The sequence below is a fragment of the Micropterus salmoides genome, unplaced genomic scaffold, assembly GCF_014851395.1.
Source record: "Micropterus salmoides isolate LMB-PRFRI ecotype aquatic unplaced genomic scaffold, ASM1485139v1 Ms_hic_scaffold_4, whole genome shotgun sequence".
NCBI classification, from domain to species: Eukaryota; Metazoa; Chordata; class Actinopteri; order Centrarchiformes; family Centrarchidae; genus Micropterus; species Micropterus salmoides.
This window is the reverse complement of record NW_024043372.1, coordinates 543,644-567,966: the sequence shown is the minus strand read 5'-3', so window position 1 is coordinate 567,966 and position 24,323 is coordinate 543,644. Positions and strand designations below refer to the sequence as shown.

The 24,323-nt window shown below is 47.3% G+C and overlaps 1 protein-coding gene across 2 annotated transcripts in view; it reads right to left on the bottom strand.

The window, feature by feature from the left end:
* The window catches only part of pik3c2b (phosphatidylinositol-4-phosphate 3-kinase, catalytic subunit type 2 beta), a 48,433-nt gene that overhangs the window by 13,336 nt on the left and 10,774 nt on the right, over positions 1–24,323 (bottom strand). For both annotated transcript variants that reach the window (XM_038696352.1, XM_038696351.1), the window contains 20 exons: positions 22,361–22,461; positions 21,929–22,089; positions 21,717–21,837; positions 20,310–20,421; positions 19,215–19,294; positions 19,039–19,102; positions 18,576–18,722; positions 18,444–18,477; positions 14,825–15,020; positions 11,703–11,825; positions 11,335–11,502; positions 10,989–11,103; positions 10,112–10,254; positions 9,823–10,011; positions 9,652–9,745; positions 7,238–7,332; positions 6,463–6,643; positions 5,797–5,904; positions 3,066–3,158; positions 2,852–2,981 (listed from right to left, as the gene is read on the bottom strand). In XM_038696352.1, the coding sequence (XP_038552280.1) occupies positions 2,852–2,981; positions 3,066–3,158; positions 5,797–5,904; positions 6,463–6,643; positions 7,238–7,332; positions 9,652–9,745; positions 9,823–10,011; positions 10,112–10,254; positions 10,989–11,103; positions 11,335–11,502; positions 11,703–11,825; positions 14,825–15,020; positions 18,444–18,477; positions 18,576–18,722; positions 19,039–19,102; positions 19,215–19,294; positions 20,310–20,421; positions 21,717–21,837; positions 21,929–22,089; positions 22,361–22,461 (2,455 nt within the window). The remainder of the gene's footprint in view (positions 1–2,851; positions 2,982–3,065; positions 3,159–5,796; positions 5,905–6,462; positions 6,644–7,237; positions 7,333–9,651; positions 9,746–9,822; positions 10,012–10,111; positions 10,255–10,988; positions 11,104–11,334; positions 11,503–11,702; positions 11,826–14,824; positions 15,021–18,443; positions 18,478–18,575; positions 18,723–19,038; positions 19,103–19,214; positions 19,295–20,309; positions 20,422–21,716; positions 21,838–21,928; positions 22,090–22,360; positions 22,462–24,323) is intronic.

The window sequence follows — 24,323 nt, the reverse complement described above, 5'->3', positions numbered from 1 at the left end:
TACCCGAGAACAGGAAACAACAAAGCTGTCAATCGTACCTGAGAACAGGCAACAACAAAGCTGTCAATCCTACCTGAGAACAGGCAACAACACACCTGTCAACCCTACCTGAGAACAGGCAACAACAAAGCTGTCAATCCTACCTGAGAACAGGCAACAACACGCCTGTCAATCCTACCCGAGAACAGGCGACAACACGCCTGTCAATCCTACCCGAGAACAGGCGACAACACACCTATCACACCTGTCAACCCTACCTGAGAACAGGCAACAACAAAGCTGTCAACCCTACCTGAGAACAGGCAACAACACGCCTGTCAATCCTAGCCGAAAACAGGTAACAGCACACCTGTCAATCCTACCTGAGAACAGGCAACAACACACCTGTCAATCCTACCTGAGAACAGGCAACAACAAAGCTGTCAATCCTACCTGAGAAAAGCCAACAACACACCTGTCAACCCTACCTGAGAACAGGCAACAACATGCCTGTCAACAATACCTGAGAACAGCCAACAACACGCCTGTCAATCCTACCCGAGAACAGGCGACAACACGCCTGTCAATCCTACCTGAGAACAGGCAACAACACGCCTGTCACACCTGTCAACCCTACCTGAGAACAGGCAACAACAAAGCTGTCAACCCTACCTGAGAACAGGCAACAACACGCCTGTCAATCCTACCCGAGAACTGGCAACACCACGCCTGTCAACCCTACCCGAGAACTGGCAACACCACGCCTTTCACACCTGTCGATCCTACCCGAGAACAGGTAACACCACGCCTGTCAACCCTACCTGAGAACAGGAAACAACAAAGCTGTCAATCCTACCTGAGAACAGCCAACAACACGCCTGTCAATCCTAGCCGAGAACAGGTAACAACACGCCTGTCAATCCTAGCCGAGAACAGGTAACACCACGCCTGTCAACCCTACCTGAGAACAGGCAACAACAAAGCTGTCAATCCTACCTGAGAAAAGCCAACAACACACCTGTCAACCCTACCTGAGAACAGGCAACAACACGCCTGTCAACCCTACCTGAGAACAGCCAACAACACGCCTGTCAACCCTACCTGAGAACAGCCAACAACACGCCTGTCAATCCTACCCGAGAACAGGCAACAACACGCCTGTCAATCCTACCCGAGAACAGGCAACAACGCGCCTTTCACTCCTGTCAATCCTACCCGAGAACAGGCAACAACACGCCTGCCAATCCTACCCGAGAACAGGCAACACCACGCCTGTCAACCCTACCTGAGAACAGGCAACAACACGCCTGTCAATCGTACCTGAGAACAGGCAACACCACGCCTGTCAATCCTACCCGAGAACAGGTAACACCACGCCTGTCAACCCTACCTGAGAACAGGCAACAAACAAAGCTGTCAATCATACCTGAGAACAGGCAACAACACGCCTGTCAATCCTACCCGAGAACAGGTAACAACACGCCTGTCAATCATACCTGAGAACAGGCAACAACACGCCTGTCAATCCTACCCGAGAACAGGCGACAACACGCCTGTCAATCCTACCCGAGAACAGGCGACAACACGCCTGTCAATCCTATCCGAGAACAGATAACAACACACCTGCCAATCCTACCTGAGAACAGGCAACAACAAAGCTGTCAATCCTGTCTGAGAACAGGCAACACCACGCCTGTCAATCCTATCTATCGTTAACAATGCTCCATCATTTATTTTGTTGTGTTTATAAATTCCACACTTTACCGTAATATTTCCACCAGAAAACGGCGCTTTGCACCGCAGTGAAGCTAGTTTTTCGTTGAAGATTCCACATCTATCGAACATCTGACGTCAAACTAATATCCAACTTCCTAACTAACTTCCTCGTGGTCCATTCTTCCACATATGCTGGTGTTGCGGAGAAAAAACAATCGTGGAGGAGAGTCAAGTTCACTCAGAACTGGATAACACTGAACAGGCTAAAAGCTAAAACCAGGAGCTCATACCAAAGACAGAAGTCTGGTGAGCCAAGCAACATTATTCCAGTCAAGATGTGTGTGTCAGGTAACGTTAAATGACCCGCCCACGGACATTCAGTTTACTTTCTAGATCACCAAGACATGCTCTTGTTGTGATGTTAGCTGTAGCAGACGGAGAGCTGTGAGTGTCGCTGTCTGGAGCTGCTCTGGACTCGTCCTCTCATCTTAGCTTTGCAGCAGCAAGTAGCAACAGAACCCACAACCTAGCTAACGTTAGTTACATTACTTGCTGCGTTTGTCATGTTATTGGATTTATCCAGAATTGCATAAGTTACCCACCTTATGATGCAGTGAGATATCATGAGTTAATGTTGGAAATTAACTCAGTAACAGGAACTCATGAGATTTTATTGAATTTGCAAAACATGTTGTATATCAGGTTCTATATCGCTCAGCCCTAGCGCACACTGGTGGATGTTTGAGTCTCCCACACCAAAGCCATGTGTGTCTTGTCCACCACATTTATTTATTTATCCATGGCGGACAAACAAGCCAAACTTCGTCTACAAATGTATATTTTTTTTGTCATTTTTTCAGTTAGAACTTTGAAAAGTTGGTGAGAACTGACCACCGAACGATCTCATCAGCCCGTGACTGTAACCAACCAAAGTCTGCTCGGTTTGATTTCTGAGGCGTCCGTTATCCATTTGCCTTCAACAGGTAACGTTAGCGAGAGAGGCAAGACGGCGTGCTGACGTCACACATTGCAGTGCGTGCTGCCCTAAAAGGTTGTTCTTAGAAGACGCCTTCACTCGACAGTTGGGCCTTCTGGAGGCGCCTGTCTGTTACTGCGCCGAGGCGGCTGCCTTCTGTGAGCCCTACTGCGTCCTCACCTCGTCCTTTGCTGTTGGAGAAACATTTGAAGATGACCATCCTCATGTCCAGACCTTCCTGGATCCAGATCTTGTTCATGATCCGGATCACCTGCAGAGTCAGCATATCCTGCCGCAGGTCGTCTCCTGACTGGACGGAGACATCAGACGGGGTCAAAGGTCAGTTTGAATTTAAACCAGAATTGACTCAGGCTCAGAGGTGAACCAGGTTTACCTTGAAGATGATGTTGATGTTGTCTCCCAAAGGGTCCAGGTTTTTAAAGGACAGTTTGAGAGGGACGGCGTTGGAGTTGAAGAAGGAACACGACTATAAAAGATAGAGAAGAAGAGAAAAGTCACTGCATCACCAATCAGAGCTGAACACGATCACCTATATGAGACCAGATCTATAATTCAGACACATTTCATTGGCCCAGCACACGGCGTGAAGAGGTACAGACGAGAACTGTGAGCGTCACAAACCCACTCAAGAGTCGTACCTCTGGCAAATCACAGGCGGGAAACAGATTTTTAGATTCAGTGCGACTTCCCCGAGGATTTCGGTATCTCTCAAAAGAGAATCAGTTAATCTGCTGAGAAACCAGAGAGAGACGCTGCAGAACCTCCTGAGAATCTTCATGTTTTTAAATTTCCTTCAGCATCTCAGTGATCCAGTGACAGCTGTCTGTTCATCCATGCTAACTGCTAACAAGAACCGCTAACATCAGCAGGTAACAGGAGCCGCTAACAGGGGCCGCTAACATCAGCTGCTAACAGGAAGAGCTAATTGGAGCCGCAAACATCAGCAGCAAACAGGAGCCGCAAACATCAGCTGCTAACAGGAAGAGCTAATTGGAGCCGCTAACATCAGCAGCAAACAGGAGCCACTAACAGGAGCTGCTAACATCAGCTGCTAACAGGAAGAGCTAACCAGAGCCGCTAACATCAGCAGCAAATAGGATCCGCAAACATCAGCAGCTAACAGGAGCCGCAAACATCAGCTGCTAACAGGAAGAGCTAACCGGAGCCGCTAACATCAGCAGCAAATAGGATCCGCTAACATCAGCAGCAAACAGGAGCCGCAAACATCAGCTGCTAACAGGAAGAGCTAACCGGAGCCGCTAACAACAGAAAGAGCTAACAGGAGCCGCTAACATCAGCAGCTAACAGGAGCTGCTAACATCAGCTGCTAACAGGAAGAGCTAACAGGAGCCGCTAACATCAGCAGCAAACAGTAGCCGCTAACAGGAGCTGCTAACATCAGCTGCTAACAGGAAGAGCTAACCGGAGCCGCTAACATCAGCAGCAAATAGGAGCCGCTAACATCAGCTGCTAACAGGAACAGCTAACAGGAGCTGCTAACATCAGCAGCAAACAGGAGCCGCTAACATCAGCAGCAAACATCAGCTGCTAACAGGAAGAGCTAACAGGAGCCGCTAACATCAGCAGCAAATAGGAGCCGCTAACATCAGCAGCAAACAGTAGCCACTAACAGGAGCTGCTAACATCAGCTGCTAACAGGAAGAGCTAACCGGAGCCGCTAACATCAGCAGCAAATAGGAGCCACTAACATCAGCTGCTAACAGGAAGAGCTAACCGGAGCCGCAAACATCAGCGGCAAACAGTAGCCGCTAACATCAGCGGCAAACAGTAGCCGCTAACATCAGCGGCAAACAGTAGCCGCTAACATCAGCAGCAAACAGTAGCCGCTAACATCAGCAGCAAACAGTAGCCGCTAACAACAGAAAGAGCAAACAGTAGCCGCTAACATCAGCAGCAAACAGTAGCCGCTAACATCAGCAGCAAACAGGAGCCGCTAACATCAGCAGCAAACATCAGCTGCTAACAGGAAGAGCTAACAGGAGCCGCTAACATCAGCAGCAAATAGGAGCCGCTAACATCAGCAGCTAACAGGAGCCGCTAACATCAGCAGCAAACAGTAGCCGCTAACAGGAGCTGCTAACATCAGCTGCTAACAGGAAGAGCTAACCGGAGCCGCAAACATCAGCAGCAAACAGTAGCCGCTAACATCAGCAGCAAACAGTAGCCGCTAACATCAGCAGCAAACAGTAGCCGCTAACATCAGCAGCAAACAGTAGCCGCTAACAACAGAAAGAGCAAACAGTAGCCGCTAACATCAGCAGCAAACAGTAGCCGCTAACATCAGCTGCAAACAGTAGCCTCTAACATCAGCTGCAAACATCAGCAGCAAACAGGAGCCGCTAACAGGAAGAGCTAACATCAGCAGCAAACAGGAGCCGCTAACAGGAGCCGCTAACAGGAGCCTCTAACATCAGCAGCAAATAGGAGCTGGTTAACACCAGCTGCTAACAAGAGGAACTAACAGCTAATTCAGCCATTTTTAATGGGGCCATTTTGACTAAATAAATATGGTTACCAAATCCTTTATACTTACTGTTTACATCCCCAAAAGCATCATGGGAGCTGTAGTTCTCCCAAACAGAAGTAAGACAAAGAATGACAACAGGAGAGACTCAATATATTAATACTGACTGATTATTAAAAACACTGACTGTCCTCTCATATACAGATGTTTACTCTGTGTGTGTGTGTGTGTGTGTGTGTGTGTGTGTGTGTGTGTGGGGGGGGGGGGGGGTCTTTAATCTGCTGCTCCAGCGCCCCCACCAGGATGAAAGGAGCTGCAACATGAGAGCTGACACTGGAGTTTTGAGGAGTTTTCTTCAGTATGAAACACGTCTGTCCTCCGGTGGAAGACTTGGCTTGGGGCGGCTGTTCCGCAGTGAGTGAATGTGTATGACTGGTGAACGCAGATGTAGTGTAAAAGCGCATTGAGTGGTCGAAAAAGACTAGAAAAGCGCTATACAAATACGGAGCATTTACATTTACTTGTCCATGTGACAAGACGTGGACACGAGGCAGAGAGGAACACCTGTGTGTGAGGTGAGCAGTCAGCAGGTGTGTTACAGGTGAGTCTGCTTCAGTACCTGGATGTTGATTCCTGAGACGAGCAGCGCCGGGTTCAGAGGAAGTCTGCAGCTGCTGTTCACTGAGAAGAACTGCTTCATCTCCTCCAGACCCTCCCTGAGGACACACTGAGACACACAGAGACAGACACACACAGATTAGGTGGTAAGTGACTGACTGTAGATCAACGAGCTGCTGCCCTCCGCTGGACTGGTACTGAACTGTACTGTTCATGATTTAAGTCAGTGAAAAATAATAAACTGCTACTACTGTTTATTGATTATTTATATTAATCAATCAGGGACATGTATATATGTACGCATGTGTATCCAGTATTCTAATAATAATAATCTCTACTGGCATTTAGGTCAGTTTGTTCTTTGTAAAAGAAAAATAACCAAATAGATGTGAAACTATGAATCGATTGTAATATTTTAATAATCAATTCATTGTTTAACGTTTCCTCCTGTTTTGTGTCAGTAAACTGAATCTCTGGATGATCTCTGGAGACATTTGAAGATGTAACTTTGGATATTTTCTGTACATTTAAGATCAATTCATAATTTTTCCAGGTGATTTCCAGAAATGAAAAGCTAGTGCAAATTTTTCCAGGATGCCTGGGATTCCTGGATTTACTTCATGTGTCCTGTAATTAGGTGGTTTTTAGTACCCAGCACCCTCCCCACCTGTCTGTTGGACGGGTTGGCATCTCGGACTTTGTGAGCCACCGTGGCAAGAACGGAGACGAGCCAGGACTGGCGGTCGAACTCGTCACGGAGACCTCGACCGGCGCAGCAGAGCAGAGCGGCGAGGAGGTGCTGATAGCGACCGCTGAACTGACTGTCCTGCAGGTTGTCCTTCAGCAGCCTGAGAGACGGACACAATCAATTCAACCACTGATCACTGTGGGGGGGCGAGAGACCATTGATCACTGTGGGCGAGAGAGCTGATCTGCACTGGAGGAGGACCGACCCTGATGAGGGATAAGACTCAGTCATCAGATCACATCCAGATGAGGATTAAGACTCTGTCAGATACATATCTGCTGATCACAAATCAATCGATCGATCGATCCGTCTTTGTTTTCTGGGTGGGTCCCCCTCCTGATGGAGGCCAGACTGATCAGGATCAGATAAACCCCAACAGCTGATTTCAGGGTTACTTTATCTGTTGATGTCAGAGGGGACTCGTGCGTCTTGGACGAGTTCACATTTTAATCAGATCAGATAATTATCTATCAGATCAATATCGGATCAATCGATAGCTTCTGTTCTGCCCAGGAGACAGATCAGAGTCTTTAATCTGATCTGGATTTGATCCGAGTCTGCTGAGCTGACGAACCAGTCTCCTGCCTGCACGGACCGAGTTCACCTGTCGAACTCAGGTAAAAGATTCATTAAAGCCAGCAACACCAACGGACAGTAACCAGATCAGCGCTCCCGTCCTCTGTGTGGTTCTGACCAGAAGAGGTAGTGGGCGATCCGAACGTCCCCGATGGCTCTGCGGAGGAGGAACCGGACCAGAGAGCTGTCCAGGTAACACTCGTACTTCACAGCCTGAGACACAAACAGACAGCAGGAGACATCAGGATGAGATCATTCATTCATTTCTGCTCAAACAGCTGTGTGGTCATATCCTGAGCGAGGACGTCCAACTTCAGAGTAACAACGCTGTTCATCTCCTGCTACGCTCCAGTCAATAAAACGTCCCGCACAGAAGTTTCACATTAAAAGCCTCCCTGGAAAATGAAGGACTGCGACCTTTGACGTACTGGAAGGCTTTTAATGTGAAACATCTGGAAGTTTCACTTTCAGCCTGAGCCCGACGGGGCCTGACTTGTTTACGCTCCTGGGGCCAGGCTTTGGGCCAATTTTCATGTCACAGCTCACACACTGGCATCAAGGCTTCTCCTTTACATGCTTTAGACATCCATCAGTTAAAAGAAGCCAGAAGAAGTTGAGGAAGTAGAAGATGAAACGATGACACCGTCACAGAGAGAGACTGGGCGTCGGGCTGCGGCGTTACGAGGCGTTTGGGATTAAACCATTGGCCATGTTCTGTGCTGAAGCCTTGGTTTTTGGATGCATAGCCAGGTGAGACAACCTGCATGTATTATATTATTATTTTAATCAATTATCACAATTCATTAATCTGATAACATCTTATCTCCATATCTTGGGGCGGCTGTGGCTCAGGAGGTAGAGCGGGTTGGCCGGTAATCGGAAGGTCAGCGGTTCAATCCCTGGCTCCCTCTGGTTGCATGTCGAGTATGAATGAGTGTGAATGCTAGTTTCCGTTTGAGCACTTAGGCTCAGTGTATGAGTGTATTGATAAGGAACAGCTAACTGGTGCCATTTGTATTGACCTTTCTAAGGCTTATTATATTATATTAATTCAATTTTCAATTCAATTTTATTTATATAGCGCCAAATCACAACAACAGTTATCTCACAGCGCTTTTCATAAAGAGCAGGTCTAGACCGTACTCTGTGATGATATTTACAGAAGCCCAACAGTTCCCACCAAGAGCAGCACTAGGAGACAGAGGCAAGGAAAAACTTCCTTTAAGAGGCAGAAACCTCGAGCAGAACCATGGCTCAGGGTGGGCGGCCATCTGCCTCCACCGGTTGGGGGTGTATTACATTCATTACATTCTGCTTGATAAGCTTCGGTTCGAATTGGTTTTAACCAAAGTGCTCTGTTATGGTTTAATTCTTCTCTCCACTACAGACAGCAGTGTGTTGCTTTTCAAGGTTCCTTGTCTCCTGTATTTATTGATTGATGAGGGGGTTCCTCAAGGTTCCTCTAGGACCCCTTCTGTTCTCGATCTTCATTAATGATTTATGTTGCATCTGTTCCATCTATAAGGTTCATCTTTAGGCTGATGATGCTGTGATTTATACTGCTGATTCTGATATCCAGAACAAATTACAAGCTGACTTTGTTGTGAAAATGGCTTCACAATAACAAATTATTGTTGAACATAAGATAAAGTCTTGTTGTATGTTGTCTGGGACGAAGCACAGACGACCTCCAGCTCTCAATTTGCATCTCTATTTTGAAGATGGGTCTCCGGTGGAGAAATTTATGGACCTTGGGATGTGGACTGACCCTGAGCTTACCGTTAAACCTCACATTGACTGAAGAACATATGGCTCTCTCAGCTCACTCTGTTCTGTTGTTTCCCATCTGAACTCAGGAAAAGTTGATATTGCCCATTATTGACTACGCTGACATCATCTACATGAACACTGTTCTTAAGCCACTTAATGAGGTCTTTAACTCTCTGTGAGGAGTTGGCCCGAAGTCTCCTTTTTAAACTCATCATTGTGTAATTTATAAATCACTCCATTGGCTGCAGCTTAGTTCAAGAATAGAGTTCCAGTTTATATTCATTTGTCCTCCATATCTCTCGGTCCCTTGTAGTTCTGCATCTCCTCTCAGAGATTTGAAATATCTTGTTTTCACTGTACCAGGAATCTTCTCTGCTGCTGGACGTAAGGCTTTTCATTACAGGCTGCTTGTGATTGGAACGACCTCCCTTTTTCTTTGCGATCCATCACGTCTTTTCGCAGATTTATGTTTTCTATATTTCACTCTCTTAATAAACTGGGTGCAAGTTACTGATGCCGGCAATCGATTGATCCCATAACATCATACATACATTCTCAGACTCAACAGTATTGCTTGAAATGCGTTTCCTGCATCATCTAAACGATTTAACTCCGGTGGATTCGGTTTGTTTTTCTGTTTTTACTGTGGGCGAGTCAGGTGGTGATTTGAGAGGCTAACTTGATCAAACGTGTGGTTAACTCAATGTCGGCCGCTTGGTCAACACCTTAAAAACCAAAAACCTTCATTTAATCAGGCGTCACCTGGACCAGCTGGGGCAGGAAGTCCAGCAGTTCTGGATCTGAGATGGAGTCCATCCACTGAACAGCCGTCCTCCTCAGCTCCTGGTCCGGGAACCTGAAAAACACACGATGATGTCACTCAGGTTATCACGATGTCGTCACTCAGGTGAGTTTCAGCGTACAGGGACGTACGAGGCGTGAAGGAGTCCCAGGGCGTCCAGGTGACCCAGGCAGGTCCACTGTCTCAGCAGGGCGTAGATGTCAGGCAGGCAGGCCCACTGCCAGCAGGGGGCGCTGGCCAGAACCAGAGGCAGCGCCGCGCTCTCTGACTGACAGAAGGCCTTCTTCTCCCACAGCAGGCGCCGGTCCTCCGCCGTCAGCCTGCACACACAAACACTGAGGGGTCAAGACCACAAGGACAAAACCTGACCGTCCCCACAGAGTCTCAGGATCTTAAACGTGTCACATGAGTGTCTCTGACCAGAAGACCGCCTTCTTGTGGAGGACGTCCTGCAGCTGGATCTGACTGACGGCGTCCAGTCTGGAGAAGTCGTACTGAGGACAGAAGTCTGCCGGAGGAGGGGTGCTGAACCGGACCTCGAAGGACGAGGTGGGAAAGTCCACCTGAGAGAGAGAGCAGTCAGAGGTGAGATACAGATGCTTGTTGTGTTGTGACCTTTTTAAAATGAAGTGATGTGATCAGGTTTTGTCCTCCGTCTGGACACCAGAGTGACTGAGAAGAGACCAAGAGACCGAAACAAATCCTCTGACCCGGCTCCTGCTCCGGTGCTCACTAACACAGATTTAGGCAGATTTGTTAACAATATTTGAGAGAAATAGGCCTTTTGTGTACACAGAGAAAGATATTTGAGTTCAGCTCAGGATGAACGGGGGCAAAAACAAAAGCGTTGCCTTCATAATTTTGTTCAGTGTGTTTATATATATAATCTTAATGAAGGCAGACGGAGCAGCTGGTCATCAGTTGATCCTCCAGTGAAATAAAGGAACAAAACTCCTTCATTTAAATGTTGATTTTAGATGTGAAAATGTAAACGTTGTTTTTAAATTTGGTACCATTTAAGGTTTTTAACTGGACTTGATAGATTTACAGAAGAACTACAAACATGGCGGCTGCTCTAAAGCTTTGGCCGGTAGTGGACATCATGCCAAACACATGAACACATATTTTAATCTGAATGTTTTCTTGCTGAATAAATATAAAAACTCGATTCAGTAACAACAGTGTCACTAAAGAAATCCTCGGCCGTCACTGCTGCTGGGTGTGAAATGCATTCTGGGATACTGCAGGTCATTTGCACTGAACTTGGACCCAGACGGAGTGAGACCTCCCGTCTCACCTGCAGGATCACGCTGTCGGGCTGGCTGAAGTTCGGCGAGCTCGTCCGGGCGTTTCCGCTCCTCCCCGGCGCTGAAGGCCACAGGCCGAGCAACTTCCTGCCGCACGTCAGGACGCTGCAGACACACACACACACACACACACACCTGTCAGTCCACACACACTTCCTGTTTCCTGCTGTGGAGGAAACGACATCATAAAGGCTCAGCTGGAAGGTGTCGGACTGAAGGAAGGAAAGTGAGTAACTCGTGTTCCTGTCTCATGCCTGTTTGCTAAATATGAAGCTGCACAGAGACAGGAAACAGATCCTCCTCCCTGACAGCTCAGGTCAGCGTCACATGACTCACTGTCTGAAGTTGAAGAGCGGCATGGTGACCCAGCCCAGGGCCTCGATGCTGCGGCGCTGCTTCCCCTTCTCCTCAGCTCCTCCGGGGGGCGGCAGAGAGCTGGCGTACAGCGTCACGGTCAGCTGGGACTCTCTGGGCAGCTGATTGATCTGCACCGGGAAACAGACCCTGCAGGGACAGAGGGGGGGGGGGCTGATCACATTCTGGGAACAAACCATATTTGCAGGACAGGAAGTGTCCACATACGTTTGGCCATGTAGAGACACAGACCAACGTTTGTGTGTTTTACTTCTTCTCATACAGGCGTCTTATTACAGGTGTGTGCAGGGGAGGCTGTGATGTCATCGCTGACGGGTGGGGGCACCTACCTCTGGTCCCACACCACCAGGTGGAACAGGTATTTGCTGACCGACTGTTTGCTGGTGTGCTGCGGCGCGCAGAGCTCCTCCCCTCCATGAGTCAGAGAGCAGGACAGGAAGAAACCCTCGTAACTGACCAATCAGAGAGCAGAACAGGGACGTCATGACATGATACCTGCTGAACGCCAGCATGTTAGCATATTAGCATTGTAACCCTGCTGCAGCAACACGGAGCTCAGGGCGAAGAGCTGCAACCGTTGGTCGACTGATCGATTAGTTTTCAACTATTAAATTAATCTGCAACTATTTTGATAATCGATTAATTGCTTTGAGTAACTTTTTAAGAAAAGAAAGTTCAAATTCTCTGATTCAGCTTCTTAAATGTGAACATTTTCCCCTCTGTGGCAGGAAACTGTCATTTGAGGACGTCCTCTGGAGCTCTGGGAAACACTGATCACCATTTTATAAATCAAACGACTAATCAATCAATAAAACAAGAGACAGATTAATCGACTATGAATTTAATGGTTATTTGCAGCCCGAGAGTTGCAGCAGCCTGCAGGTGGCGCTACAGCTCCAGCAAGTTACAGTCTCCGTCCACAGATTCCCCAGGTGAGGCCGAATACCTGTGAGGCCGTTCCACCACACAGGATTCTTCTAGCTGCGTCTCTTAAAGGTCTCTTTAACGGCTGACAGCAACCAACCAAAACTGTGACGAAGCGCTTCATCTTTTCTAAAAGATCATTTATTTTAAGTCTTAATCTGTTAAACGAGAGCGGAGCAGGAAGAAGGCAAGCGATGGAGTGTGCTGCTGACGGGCAGGTGTCAGGCGACGCAGGCGGCCCCGCCTCCTCTCGGGTCAAAGGTCAGGTCTGGTTCCCAGGCGGCGCTTTGTGCCAGCACAGAGTGTGTTACAGGGGGAGGGGCGGCAGCTCTTTGTGTCAGGATCCACACAGATCTGTGCTGCTCTGAGATCAGCTGAATCATCAGCTCTTCACAGGAACTCTGCAGCCTGCAGGGGGCGCCGCAGCCCCTCCCACACCCACAGGACAGCAGCGTGTCTCTCTGTGTGTGTCTCTCTCTCTCTGTCTGTCTGTGTGTCTCTCTATCTGTGTGTGTGTCTGTCTGTCTCTGTGTGTCTCTCTCTCTCTGTCTGTCTCTGTGTGTCTGTGTGTCTCTCTCTCTGTCTCTGTGTGTCTCTGTCTCTGTGTGTCTGTCTCTGTCTCTCTCTGTGTGTGTCTGTCTCTGTCTCTGTATGTGTCTGTGCGTCTCTGTGTCTGTGTGTCTCTGTGTGTCTGTCTCTCTCTGTCTGTGTGTGTCTCTGTGTCTCTGTCTCTCTCTGTCTGTGTGTGTCTCTGTGTCTCTGTGTGTGTCTGTCTCTGTCTCTGTGTCTCTGTGCGTCTCTGTGTCTGTGTGTCTCTGTCTCTGTGTGTCTGTCTCTCTCTGTCTGTGTGTGTCTCTGTGTGTGTCTGTCTCTGTCTGTGTCTCTCTCTCAGTGTGTGTCTGTCTCTGTATGTGTCTTTGTGTCTCTGTGCGTCTCTGTCTCTGTGTCTCTGTCTGTGTCTCTCTCTCAGTGTGTGTCTGTCTCTGTATGTGTCTTTGTGTCTCTGTGCGTCTCTGTCTCTGTGTCTGTGTGTCTCTGTCTCTGTGTGTCTGTCTCTGTGTCTCTCTCTCTCTGCCTGTCTCTCTGTCTCTGTCTCTCTCTGTCTGTGTGTGTCTGTGTCTCTGTGTGTGTCTCTGTCTCTATCTCTCTCTGTGTGTGTCTGTCTCTGTCTGTGTCTCTCTCTCTGTGTGTGTCTGTCTCTGTGTCTCTGTATGTGTCTCTGTGTCTGTGTGTTTCTGTCTCTGTGTGTCTCTGTCTCTGTGTGTCTCTGTCTCTCTGTCTCTCTGTGTGTCTCTGTCTCTCTCTGTCTCTGTGTGTGTCTGTCTGTGTGTCTGTGTGTGTCTCTGTCTCTGTGTGTGTCTCTGTCTCTCTCTGTCTCTGTGTGTCTCTGTCTGTGTGTCTGTGTGTGTCTCTGTCTCTGTGTGTCTCTGTCTCTCTCTGTGTGTCTCTGTCTCTCTCTGTCTGTCTCTCTGTCTGTGTGTCTGTGTGTGTCTCTGTCTCTCTGTGTGTCTCTGTCTCTCTCTGTCTCTGTGTGTGTCTGTCTGTGTGTCTGTGTGTGTCTCTGTCTCTGTGTGTGTCTCTGTCTCTCTCTGTCTGTGTGTCTGTGTGTGTCTCTGTCTCTCTGTGTGTCTCTGTCTCTCTCTGTCTCTGTGTCTCTGTGTGTGTCTCTGTCTCTCTCTGTCTCTGTGTCTCTGTGTGTGTCTCTGTCTCTCTCTGTCTGTGTGTCTGTGTGTGTCTCTGTCTCTCTGTGTGTCTCTGTCTCTGTGTGTGTCTGTCTGTGTGTCTGTGTGTGTCTCTGTCTCTCTGTGTGTCTCTGTCTCTCTCTGTCTCTGTGTGTCTCTGTCTCTCTGTGTGTCTCTGTCTCTCTCTGTCTCTGTGTCTCTGTGTGTGTCTCTGTCTCTCTCTGTCTCTGTGTCTCTGTGTGTGTCTCTGTCTCTCTCTGTCTGTGTGTCTGTGTGTGTCTCTGTCTCTCTGTGTGTCTCTGTCTCTCTCTGTCTCTGTGTCTCTGTGTGTGTCTGTCTGTGTGTCTGTGTGTGTCTCTGTCTCTCTGTGTGTCTCTGTCTCTCTCTGTCTCTGTGTCTCTGTGTGTCTCTGTCTCTGTCTGTCTCTGTCTCTGTCTCTCTCTGTGTGTCTCTCTCTGTGTGTCTCTGTCTCTCTCTGTCTGTCTCTGTCTCTGTCTCTCTCTGTCTGTCTCTGTCTCTGTGTCTCTCTCTGTGTGTCTCTGTCTCTGTGTCTCTGTCTCTGTGTGTCTCTGTCTCCCTCTGTGTGTCTCTGTCTCTGTGTCTCTGTCTCTGTGTCTCTGTCTCTGTGTGTCTCTGTCTCTCTCTGTGTCTCTCTGTGTCTCTCTGTGTCTCTGTCTCTCTCTGTGTGTCTCTGTCTCTGTCTCTGTCTCCCTCTGTGTGTCTCTGTCTCTCTCTGTGTGTCTCTGTCTCTCTGTGTGTCTCTGTCTCTGTCTCTGTCTCCCTCTGTGTGTCTCTGTCTCTCTCTGTGTGTCTCTGTCTCTCTCTGTCTCTGTGTGTGTCTGTACCTGGCGGCCCAGGTGATGGGGATGCGGTGAGCAGCGTGCACGCTGAAGGAGAGCACGTTGGTGACGAGGCCGGCCTCCTGCACCGGCGCCGTGCAGCAGTGACTCTGCGGCGTCGTGTGGAAGTTGGCGTTGAACGTGCTGCAGTACAGCTCCACCAGATCCAAGATGGCCGCCGTCAACTTCTCCACCACTTTCTCTGTGAAAGGAAGAAATGAGGTTTTTAACTGTGAACATCTTCATGAATAATAACTGAGAACGACTTCAGTGATCCGGGATCTTTACAACTGATCAGCCTCAGAAACACCACAGGCTGTCCCTGGGAGATGAAGCTTCACCATTGGTCGGTCCAGTGATGGAGTGTCCCCCCATTGGCTGTCCTTTCATAATGAGCAGGTGGAACAGCCCTTAGCTCCGCCCTCTGGAGGCTGCGAGCTTTGTTTCTGCTCGTGCGAGACGCCATGGCCTTTGCAGATACGTGAGCTACGAGCCTCACAGATTTTAACCGGACGAGCTTTCTCGTCTTGCGGGACACCGGTGTACACCGTGACAGTAATGAAGTGAACCCTCTCTCGCACTGTGAGTCCAGACAACTTGTGATCGAGCAGCGACGTAGCTGCTGGGGTTTTAAAATCTAAACTTATAAAAACAGAAGCAGCCATGTTCTGTTTGGGAGTGTGAGCTGCACTTTATCAGAGCTGCTGAAGTGAACATGTGGTGAGATTCTGCTGATCACAAGTGTTTCAGACAGTTTCACTTTCCAGACGTCTGAAGGGGAAACTTCCATTTCTCATTGAGGTGAAAAGGAGCCACAGTCACATTTAAAGAGGTCACTTCCCCAAACAGAGACACAAACAGGAGGGAAGGCTAAATCCTGACTCAGCAGATATTAAATAAGTTGATTTACAGGAGAAATAGATCTGAGAGCAGCTCTGACTCAGAGTCTGGTAGAGTTTAAATTGTCACCTGGATTCTGTTTCCCTTTATATAAACCAAAACATTTCCACAAGAAAATGAAGCAGAAAAATTCACCAGAATACAGGAAATTAACTGTTTGATGCCCAAAATGTTCATACTACTCAGCCTGATATCTTTAAAATAGTGTTCTCGTCACACCGCTGGACGTAATCTTAGAACTACAGTGAGGAAAATAAGTATTTGAACACCCTGCTATTTTGCAAGTTCTCCCACTTAGAAATGATGGAGGGGTCTGAAATTGTCATCGTAGGTGCATGTCCACTGTGAGAGACATAATCTAAAAAAGAAAATCCAGAAATCACAATGTATGATTTTTTAACTATTTATTTGTATGATACAGCTGCAAATAATCTAGATCTTGCATGGAGCCCCGGTCCGAGGGAGACCGACAGTCATGTTTAGCTTCTTCCATTTTCTAATGATTGCTCCAACAGTGGACCTTTTTTCACCAAGCTGCTTGGCAATTTCCCCGTAGCCCTTTCCAGCCTTGTGGAGGTGGACAATTTTGTCTCTAGTGTCTTTGGACAGCTCTTTGGTCTTGGCCATGTTGGTAGTTGGATTCTTACTGATTGTATGGGGTGGACAGGTGTCTTTATGCAGCTAATGACCTCAAACAGGTGCATCTAATGTAGGATAATAAATGGAGTGGAGGTGGACATTTTGAAGGCAGACTAACAGGTCTTTGGGAGTCAGAATTCTAGCTGATAGACAGGTGTTCAAATACTTATTTGCAGCTGTATCATACAAATAAATAGTTAAAAAATCATACATTGTGATTTCTGGATTTTTTTTTTTAGATTATGTCTCTCACAGTGGACATGCACCTACGATGACAATTTCAGACCCCTCCATGATTTCTAAGTGGGAGAACTTGCAAAATAGCAGGGTGTTCAAATACTTATTTTCCTCACTGCATCTATTCGTGGACGGACTTCATCCCTGGAAAGAGCAAAATCAGGTTTATGGAACAACAAATGTTTTCCACTGAAACAAAGGTCAAATTTAATTCTGCTGAATATTATTTACTGAAATATAGATTTATAAGAGCTCCTTTTTTTAAAGTAGAAGCTTTTTTAAATTCTCGGGACAAAATAATATTATTTTAATATGTATGTTAGTAAAAGTTCATTCATTACTTGACTGGAAAAACTCATCTGTGCTGAAATCAACTGCAAGCAGCCAATCAGCAGCTGCCACTCAGTGTTGGTATGTCATTGAAATGTCGTTGGTAGGTCGTTGATAGGTCGTTGGTACGTTGTTGATACGTCGTTGGTATGTCATTGAAATGTCGTTGGTAGGTCGTTGATAGGTCGTTGGTACGTTGTTGATACGTCGTTGGTATGTCATTAATATGTCGTTGAAATGTCGTTGATATGTCGTTGAAATGTTGGTACGTTGTCGGTATGTTGTTGATATGTCATTGGTCTATCATTGATATGTTGTTAGTATGTCGTTGGTACACTGGTGGTATGTTATCTTGATATGTCGTTGGTATGTTATCGGTATGTTGTTTATATGTCATTGGTATGTCATTGGTATGTCGTTATGTCATTGTTATGTTGATATGTCATTGTATGTCATTGGTCTATCATTGATACGTTATTGGTATGTTGTTGATATGCCGTCGGTACGTTGTTGGTATGTCATTGGTCTATCATTGATATGTTGTTAGTATGTCGTTGGTACACTGGTGGTATGTTATCTTGATATGTCGTTGGTATGTTATCGGTATGTTGTTTATATGTCATTGGTATGTCATTGGTATGTCGTTATGTCATTGTTATGTTGATATGTCATTGTATGTCATTGGTCTATCATTGATACGTTATTGGTATGTTGTTGATATGCCGTCGGTACGTTGTTGGTATGTCATTGAAATGTCGGTACGTTGTTGGTATGTTGTTGATATGTCGTTGATATGTCGTTGATATGTCGTTGGTCTATCGTTGATATGTTGTTGGTATGTCGTTGGTATGTCATTGGCACGTTGTTGGTATGTCGTTGGCACGTTGATATGTGGTTGGTATGTCGATGGTATGTGGTTGGTATGTTGATATGTCGTTGGTACGTTGTTGATAAGTTGTTATGTCATTGATGTGTCATTGGTATGTCGTTATGTCATTGGTCTATCATTGATATGTTGTTAGTATGTCGTTGGTACACTGGTGGTATGTTGTTATGTTGATATGTTGTTGGTATGTCATTGATATGTCATTGGTATGTCGTTATGTCATTGTTATGTTGATATGTCGTTGGTTTGTCATTGGTCTATCGTTACGTCGTTGGTACGTCTTTGATATGTCATTGTATGTCGTTGGTCTATCATTGATATGTCGTTGGTATGTTGATATGTCGTTGGTATGCCGATGATATGGCGTTGGTATGTGGTTGAAATGTCGTTGGTACGTTGTTGATATGTCATTGGTATGTCGTTGTACGTTGTTGATATGTTGTTGGTCTATCGTTGATATGTTGTTGGTACGTTGTTAATATGTCGTTGGTACGTTGTTGATATGTCGTTGGTACGTTGTTGATATGTCATTGGTATGTCGTTGATATGTTGTTACGTTGTTGATATGTCGTTGGTATGTCGTTATGTTGTTGGTAGGTCACTGATATGTCGTTGTTTGCTGCTGATGCGTACCTCTGTTCTCTCTGACGGCCAGCACTGAAGGATCCTGGGAGGACAGACAAGAGACAGAGAAACCATGAAGAGAACGTGGTCAGAGTGACCTCACCAACATGTTAAACGCCTGGCTGACTGACTGTCTCCCACCTTGAGGACTTTGGGCTGCAGACGACAGGGGCATGCTGGGAGCTGGTTGAGGGCGGCGGTCACATCAGGCGTCTCCACGGAAGCTAACGAACTGCAGAGCGCCTTCACTGATTGGACGAGGCGCTCCACGTGCAGCAGCAGCTCCGCCTACAGAGACAAACAGGGGAGAGTGCTTTAATTTAGTCCACGGATCCATCTGAATATGAGTCCGTCTGTCTGGACGAGTTTGACTCCTGGACCTGAAATGAGGACGTTTCTGACAGTGGGGACATTTTCACAGTTTAGACTTTGGGTTGAGGTTTGAATTATTATGTCGTGTTACACTCCAACTGTCTCTTAATACAAGCACAGAGCAAAAGACGCCCTGCTGAACCCCAGAGGGTTCGTCTTCAGGATGTTATTGTGGTAGGGTTCAGGGGTACTGGTTGATTAGGGTCCTCACGAGTATAGATGTGTGCGTTACCTCTGATAGCAGGAAGGACTCGGCTTCATTGTGAAAGGTGTCCAGCAGCAGCGTCAGAGCCTCCCTGATAAAGAAGAATAAAGAGCTGCTGAATCTCAGCCCATCAGCTGGAGCATCAGGACTACAACTGGACCCATTATAGGTCAGACCTGCAGCTACAGGCTCCACCCCCTCACCTGGTGACGGTCTGTTTGATTGGACGCTCCTGCAGCAGGATGCTGTGGTTCATGGTGGACAACGTCTCGTCGTCTTCTTTCTGTTATCAGAAGGAAAAACAAAATGTTCACTCTCTAAAACTTTATCAGAGATTTACAGGAACACAGCTCGCCACCAGAGAGCGCCGTGCGTTTCCTGTTTACCTTAGAGAAGAACGTTTGGTAACACTTTACTTTAAGTCAAGTTTATTTATTTGGCCTAATGGTCTGCAGCAGAGGACGCCTCCTGTCCTCAGAGCAACATTTAATTAACATTTGTTTATTAATGTTCAGCCTTCTTCTCCCATGATGACATGTTTTATAACTACTGCCTAACTGTCATTCTTTATCTGTTGATGCTGGACATAAGCTGAAGTCTGTCCCCTCTCAGAAAGAGCCTGGCCACAGTCCTCAGATCCTCAGGCAGGACTCTAAGTCCCGGTTCGGGACTAAAGGAGACCTGGTTTAACAGTCAGGACCTGAGCTCTGGACTTCCTGCCTAAAAATGTTTATTAATGTCCGCCGTTTGTTTCTCTGGACGACCAGCAGGTTTTATTTCACTCTGACTGAACGGTCTTTCACTTCGGAACTCCGCAAAGTGTTTTATAAATAAAGTTTATTATTTGTATTATACAGCAGCTGTCCAGACTCTATCTGCTAACAGTGTTATAAACCGATCATTACATTTATATTGATTAGAAACGCTAACAAGAGGATCGCTGATCGAACCTCCAGGGAGCCGAGCAGACACGACCCACACATGGAGAGGTTCAGCTTGTGATGATGAAGCCTGTGTGTGTTTATCAGTTTCCTGTTTGTGTTGCGCTGCATTTCAGCTGGTGCCTAGAGACAACATGAAGAACCTCATTCCACCTTAACACTCCTGTTTCATCGCAAGAGATGAACAGCAGTTTATAAAAATGTCGCCCTGAAGCTCAGAGAGTCTGCGGGTTCGATCGGATCCCAGCTCTCTGATACCCAACCAGGTCTCTGCAGCGTCCGTTTAGACGAGTTTAAATAATGATAAATACTCATTAAATATAATTAACAGGTGTGTGTGTGTGTGTGTGTTCAGACCGTGCGGGCCAGCTCCGTGCTGATGGCAGATCTCTTGGTTAGAAACAGTCGGACGTCCCAGTCGAACTTCAGACACTGTTGAACAAACTCCAGGCCGGCCAGAGTCTGGGAGCTGGTGGGGGGGGGGGGTCAATGTTAATGTCATTATATACTGTAATCCACTGTTTACACACAGTGACTTCTGTAAGACGCCGCTCTGTATGTCGTAATAAACAAACCGACTGGTGAATGTTAAAATGAAAAACATGTTGAGCTCGGTCTGTTCACAGATCAGATAAAGTCACTAACAAAAAACAGGAAACATCTGCTTTCAAAGGAAATTTGAAAAATTGACGCATCACCGGGCGAGCGGATCCTCGCCGACACATCACGGAGGGCACAGGTGAGGACAACGAGACGCCGGACACCAGAGCTGCTCCGAGTGAAACATCACACGCTTAGGATCATTTAGATCTTTATTTTGTGGCTGACAGGAAGCACTACACATCACAGCGACACATTACGCCGGGCCCGAACGCCTCCTCCTCCCGTGCTAGAGGTCACTAACAGGACCGCTAACTGAGCTAACAGTGCTACGTGTTTATGCTGAAACTCATGTTTCCTCTGACATAAACAGTCACTGGAAAAGGAAGACGGGTTTTTGGATTACAGAGCAGCGGAGGAAAGAGAGCCGGGCCTGGAGCCCCAGCTCGGACTTAAGGCTGCTCCTAAAGGTCCGGTCTGAACTCATGTTGGCCAAGAAACAGAACCCAGAGCCTGTTGAGCCCACATCTTTACAGAGACCAGTATTACAAGAAGTTCTGAACCGGCAGAGCCTGTCCTGACTGCTTGGTAACCATGGTAATAACGGTTAGGAACTGATTTAGGAATAAGGCCGTTACAGACGAACAGTTCCTCAGTCAGGGTTCCTTTCCTAACTTCAGAGAGGAAACGTGTTTTACAGAAGCTAAAATCCTAAATAAACTCTCCTGACTTCAGGAGAACTGTTGAGCTGTCCTAACTTTACTTTTCCACCAGGTAGTTTAACTCTTTTAATCCACATGGCTGCTCTTTAATTGCTTTTACAAAATCAACAAAATGTCAACAGGCGGAACTTGTTAACTGATTCTACCGATGACAAAACCCTCATTACATAACATGATTTAACAAAAGGATCCAAATGCAAAAAACAGCGATTAAAATCCGTTTAGCTCGCCAGATGAGAAAAGTGGCATCGGTTGCTAGGTAACAGACATCAAAGTTGACAGACACGCCTGACGAGATGCCTGACGTGATTTCTGTCGTACGCTCTCAGTCCGACACGACCTCTCCTGATGTGTCAGGCTGTGAAGCAGAACTTGTTTTGCAGGACGAGATCTTCTTATTTAACCGTCGGCGCCGGGGCTCTGGGACGTCTGAGGTTCTTACTTGTTGAGGAACTCGTCGTGCCCGCAGACCTTCAGCAGGTAGTCGTCCACGTCCGTGTGATCCAGATCATCCTGAGCGTAACACAGAGTCTGATAGATCAGCAGGTCCACCGTGGACGAACCTCCAACACAGAGAAACAGAGACGTCTTTGTTACTCAGATTCACTCGGGCAGGACTTAAAGATCTCATTTCACAACACTGCAGTGTCTTACCGTCACAGGTGAAGGTGAGCGGCTCTCTGAAGTGCTCGCTGACGATGGTGACCTTCACGCTGACCCCCAGACCCTGATGCAGCTCCTCCTGACCCACCGACGGCGACCAAACGAAGCCGCAGTTTGTCGAGCGGTCGCTGTGCGGGTACGCCGACCGCAACCTGCAGAGAGGGCGAAGCACCTGAAGTACTACAGCGGGTACCGGGTACAATGTGTACTGTTAGCTGAAGTACTACAGCGGGTACCGGGTACAATGTGTACTGTTAGCTGAGGTACTACAGCGGGTACCGGGTACAATGTGTACTGTTAGCTGAGGTACTACAGCGGGTACCGGGTACAATGTGTACTGTTAGCTGAAGTACTACAGCGGGTACCGGGTACGATGTGTACTGTCAGCAGTTAGGGAGTAAGCGTGACGTGCGTGTTACTCACACGTCCAGCATGTGACAGAAAGCTGCCACCTCCTCGTCTCTCTCCTCGGACACCTGGAACAACTCGTATCCAAACCCGTTCATCCTGGAGCCCAGAGACACCTGTCAATTACACGCAGAGCCGACCATTTACATTTCCTCATGTGGCGCTTTTATCCAACATACACACAGCATGAACAGAGCATCAAATACAGATCTACAGCTGACAACACATACTAGTAAGAGCTCACAGTACAGATCACATCAATGGGGTAAATACTGAGGGAAGGAAGTAAGAGTTAACAAAAGGTGCAATCAAAACAAGATCATTGTAGGGGATAGAAGAAGAAGAGCACAGGAAGTGCATGTTTGAGTTTTCAGGAGCATTTTGAAGTCAGAGAGGGACGCCGCTGCTCTGATGGCGTGCGGTAGCTCGTTCCACCATCGTGGTGTCACAGATGAGAACAGGGACTGAGATCGCTTTGTGTGAAGGGATGGCAGAGCCAGGCGGCGTTTGGTGGAGGAGCGTAGGGCCTGATTTTCCTTATGTTGTATAGAGCAAAGCGGCACGACCGAGAGACAGTAGCAACATGGTCTGAAAAGGACAGCTGGTCATCAATCCTGACACCCAAGTTTCACTCACTCTCCGCCCTGGTTGGAGTGAAGATGAGGAGTCAATTTGTAGTTTGATGTTATGGTGGATAGATTGCTTGGATAGCAGTGACAGCCGACAGCACTAAGACTGAACAGTGCGCTAACAGTGCTGTGGGTGCTAACACTGCTAACAGTGCTAACAGGTCTAACAGTGCTGTGGGTGCTAACACTGCTAACAGTGCTAACAGGTCTAACAGTGCTGTGGGTGCTAACACTGCTAACAGTGCTGTGGGTGCTAACAGTGCTAACAGGTCTAACAGTGCTGTGGGTGCTAACAATGCTAACAGTGCTAACAGGTCTAACAGTGCTGTGGGTGCTAACAATGCTAACAGTGCTAACAGGTCTAACAGTGCTGTGGGTGCTAACAGTGCTAACAGGTCTAACAGTGCTGTGGGTGCTAACACTGCTAACAGTGCTGTGGGTGCTAACAGTGCTAACAGGTCTAACAGTGCTGTGGGTGCTAACAGTGCTAACAGGTCTAACAGTGCTGTGGGTGCTAACAATGCTAACAGTGCTGTGGGTGCTAACAATGCTAACAGTGCTGTGGGTGCTAACAATGCTAACAGTGCTGTGGGTGCTAACAATGCTAACAGTGCTGTGGGTGCTAACAATGCTAACAGTGCTGTGGGTGCTAACAATGCTAACAGTGCTAACAGGTCTAACAGTGCTGTGGGTGCTAACAGTGCTAACAGTGCTAACAGGTCTAACAGTGCTGTGGGTGCTAACACTGCTAACAGTGCTAACAGGTCTAACAGTGCTGTGGGTGCTAACAGTGCTAACAGGTCTAACAGTGCTGTGGGTGCTAACAATGCTAACAGGTCTAACAGTGCTGTGGGTGCTAACAATGCTAACAGTGCTAACAGTGCTAACAGGTCTAACAGTGCTGTGGGTGCTAACAGTGCTAACAGTGCTAACAGGTCTAACAGTGCTGTGGGTGCTAACAGTGCTAACAGGTCTAACAGTGTTCACACTGCTAACAGGTCTAACAGTGCTGTGGGTGCTAACACTGCTAACAGGTCTAACAGTGCTGTGGGTGCTAACACTGCTAACATTGTTGACACTGCTAACAGGTGTCTATGAAGATTCTCAGTCATCCAGGTCATAGTTATCCAACGAAGGTTAAAATCAAGGGCAACTGGACTTGGTTGAAGATACTGGAACATACTAACAGGTCTAGCAGTGCTGTGGGTGCTAACAGTGCTAACAATGCTAACAGTGCTAACAGAGCTGAGAATGCTAACAGGTCTATCAGTGCTGTGGGTGCTAACAGTGCTAACAGTGCTGTGGGTGCTAACAGTGCTAACAGGTCTAACAGTGCTGTGGGTGCTAAC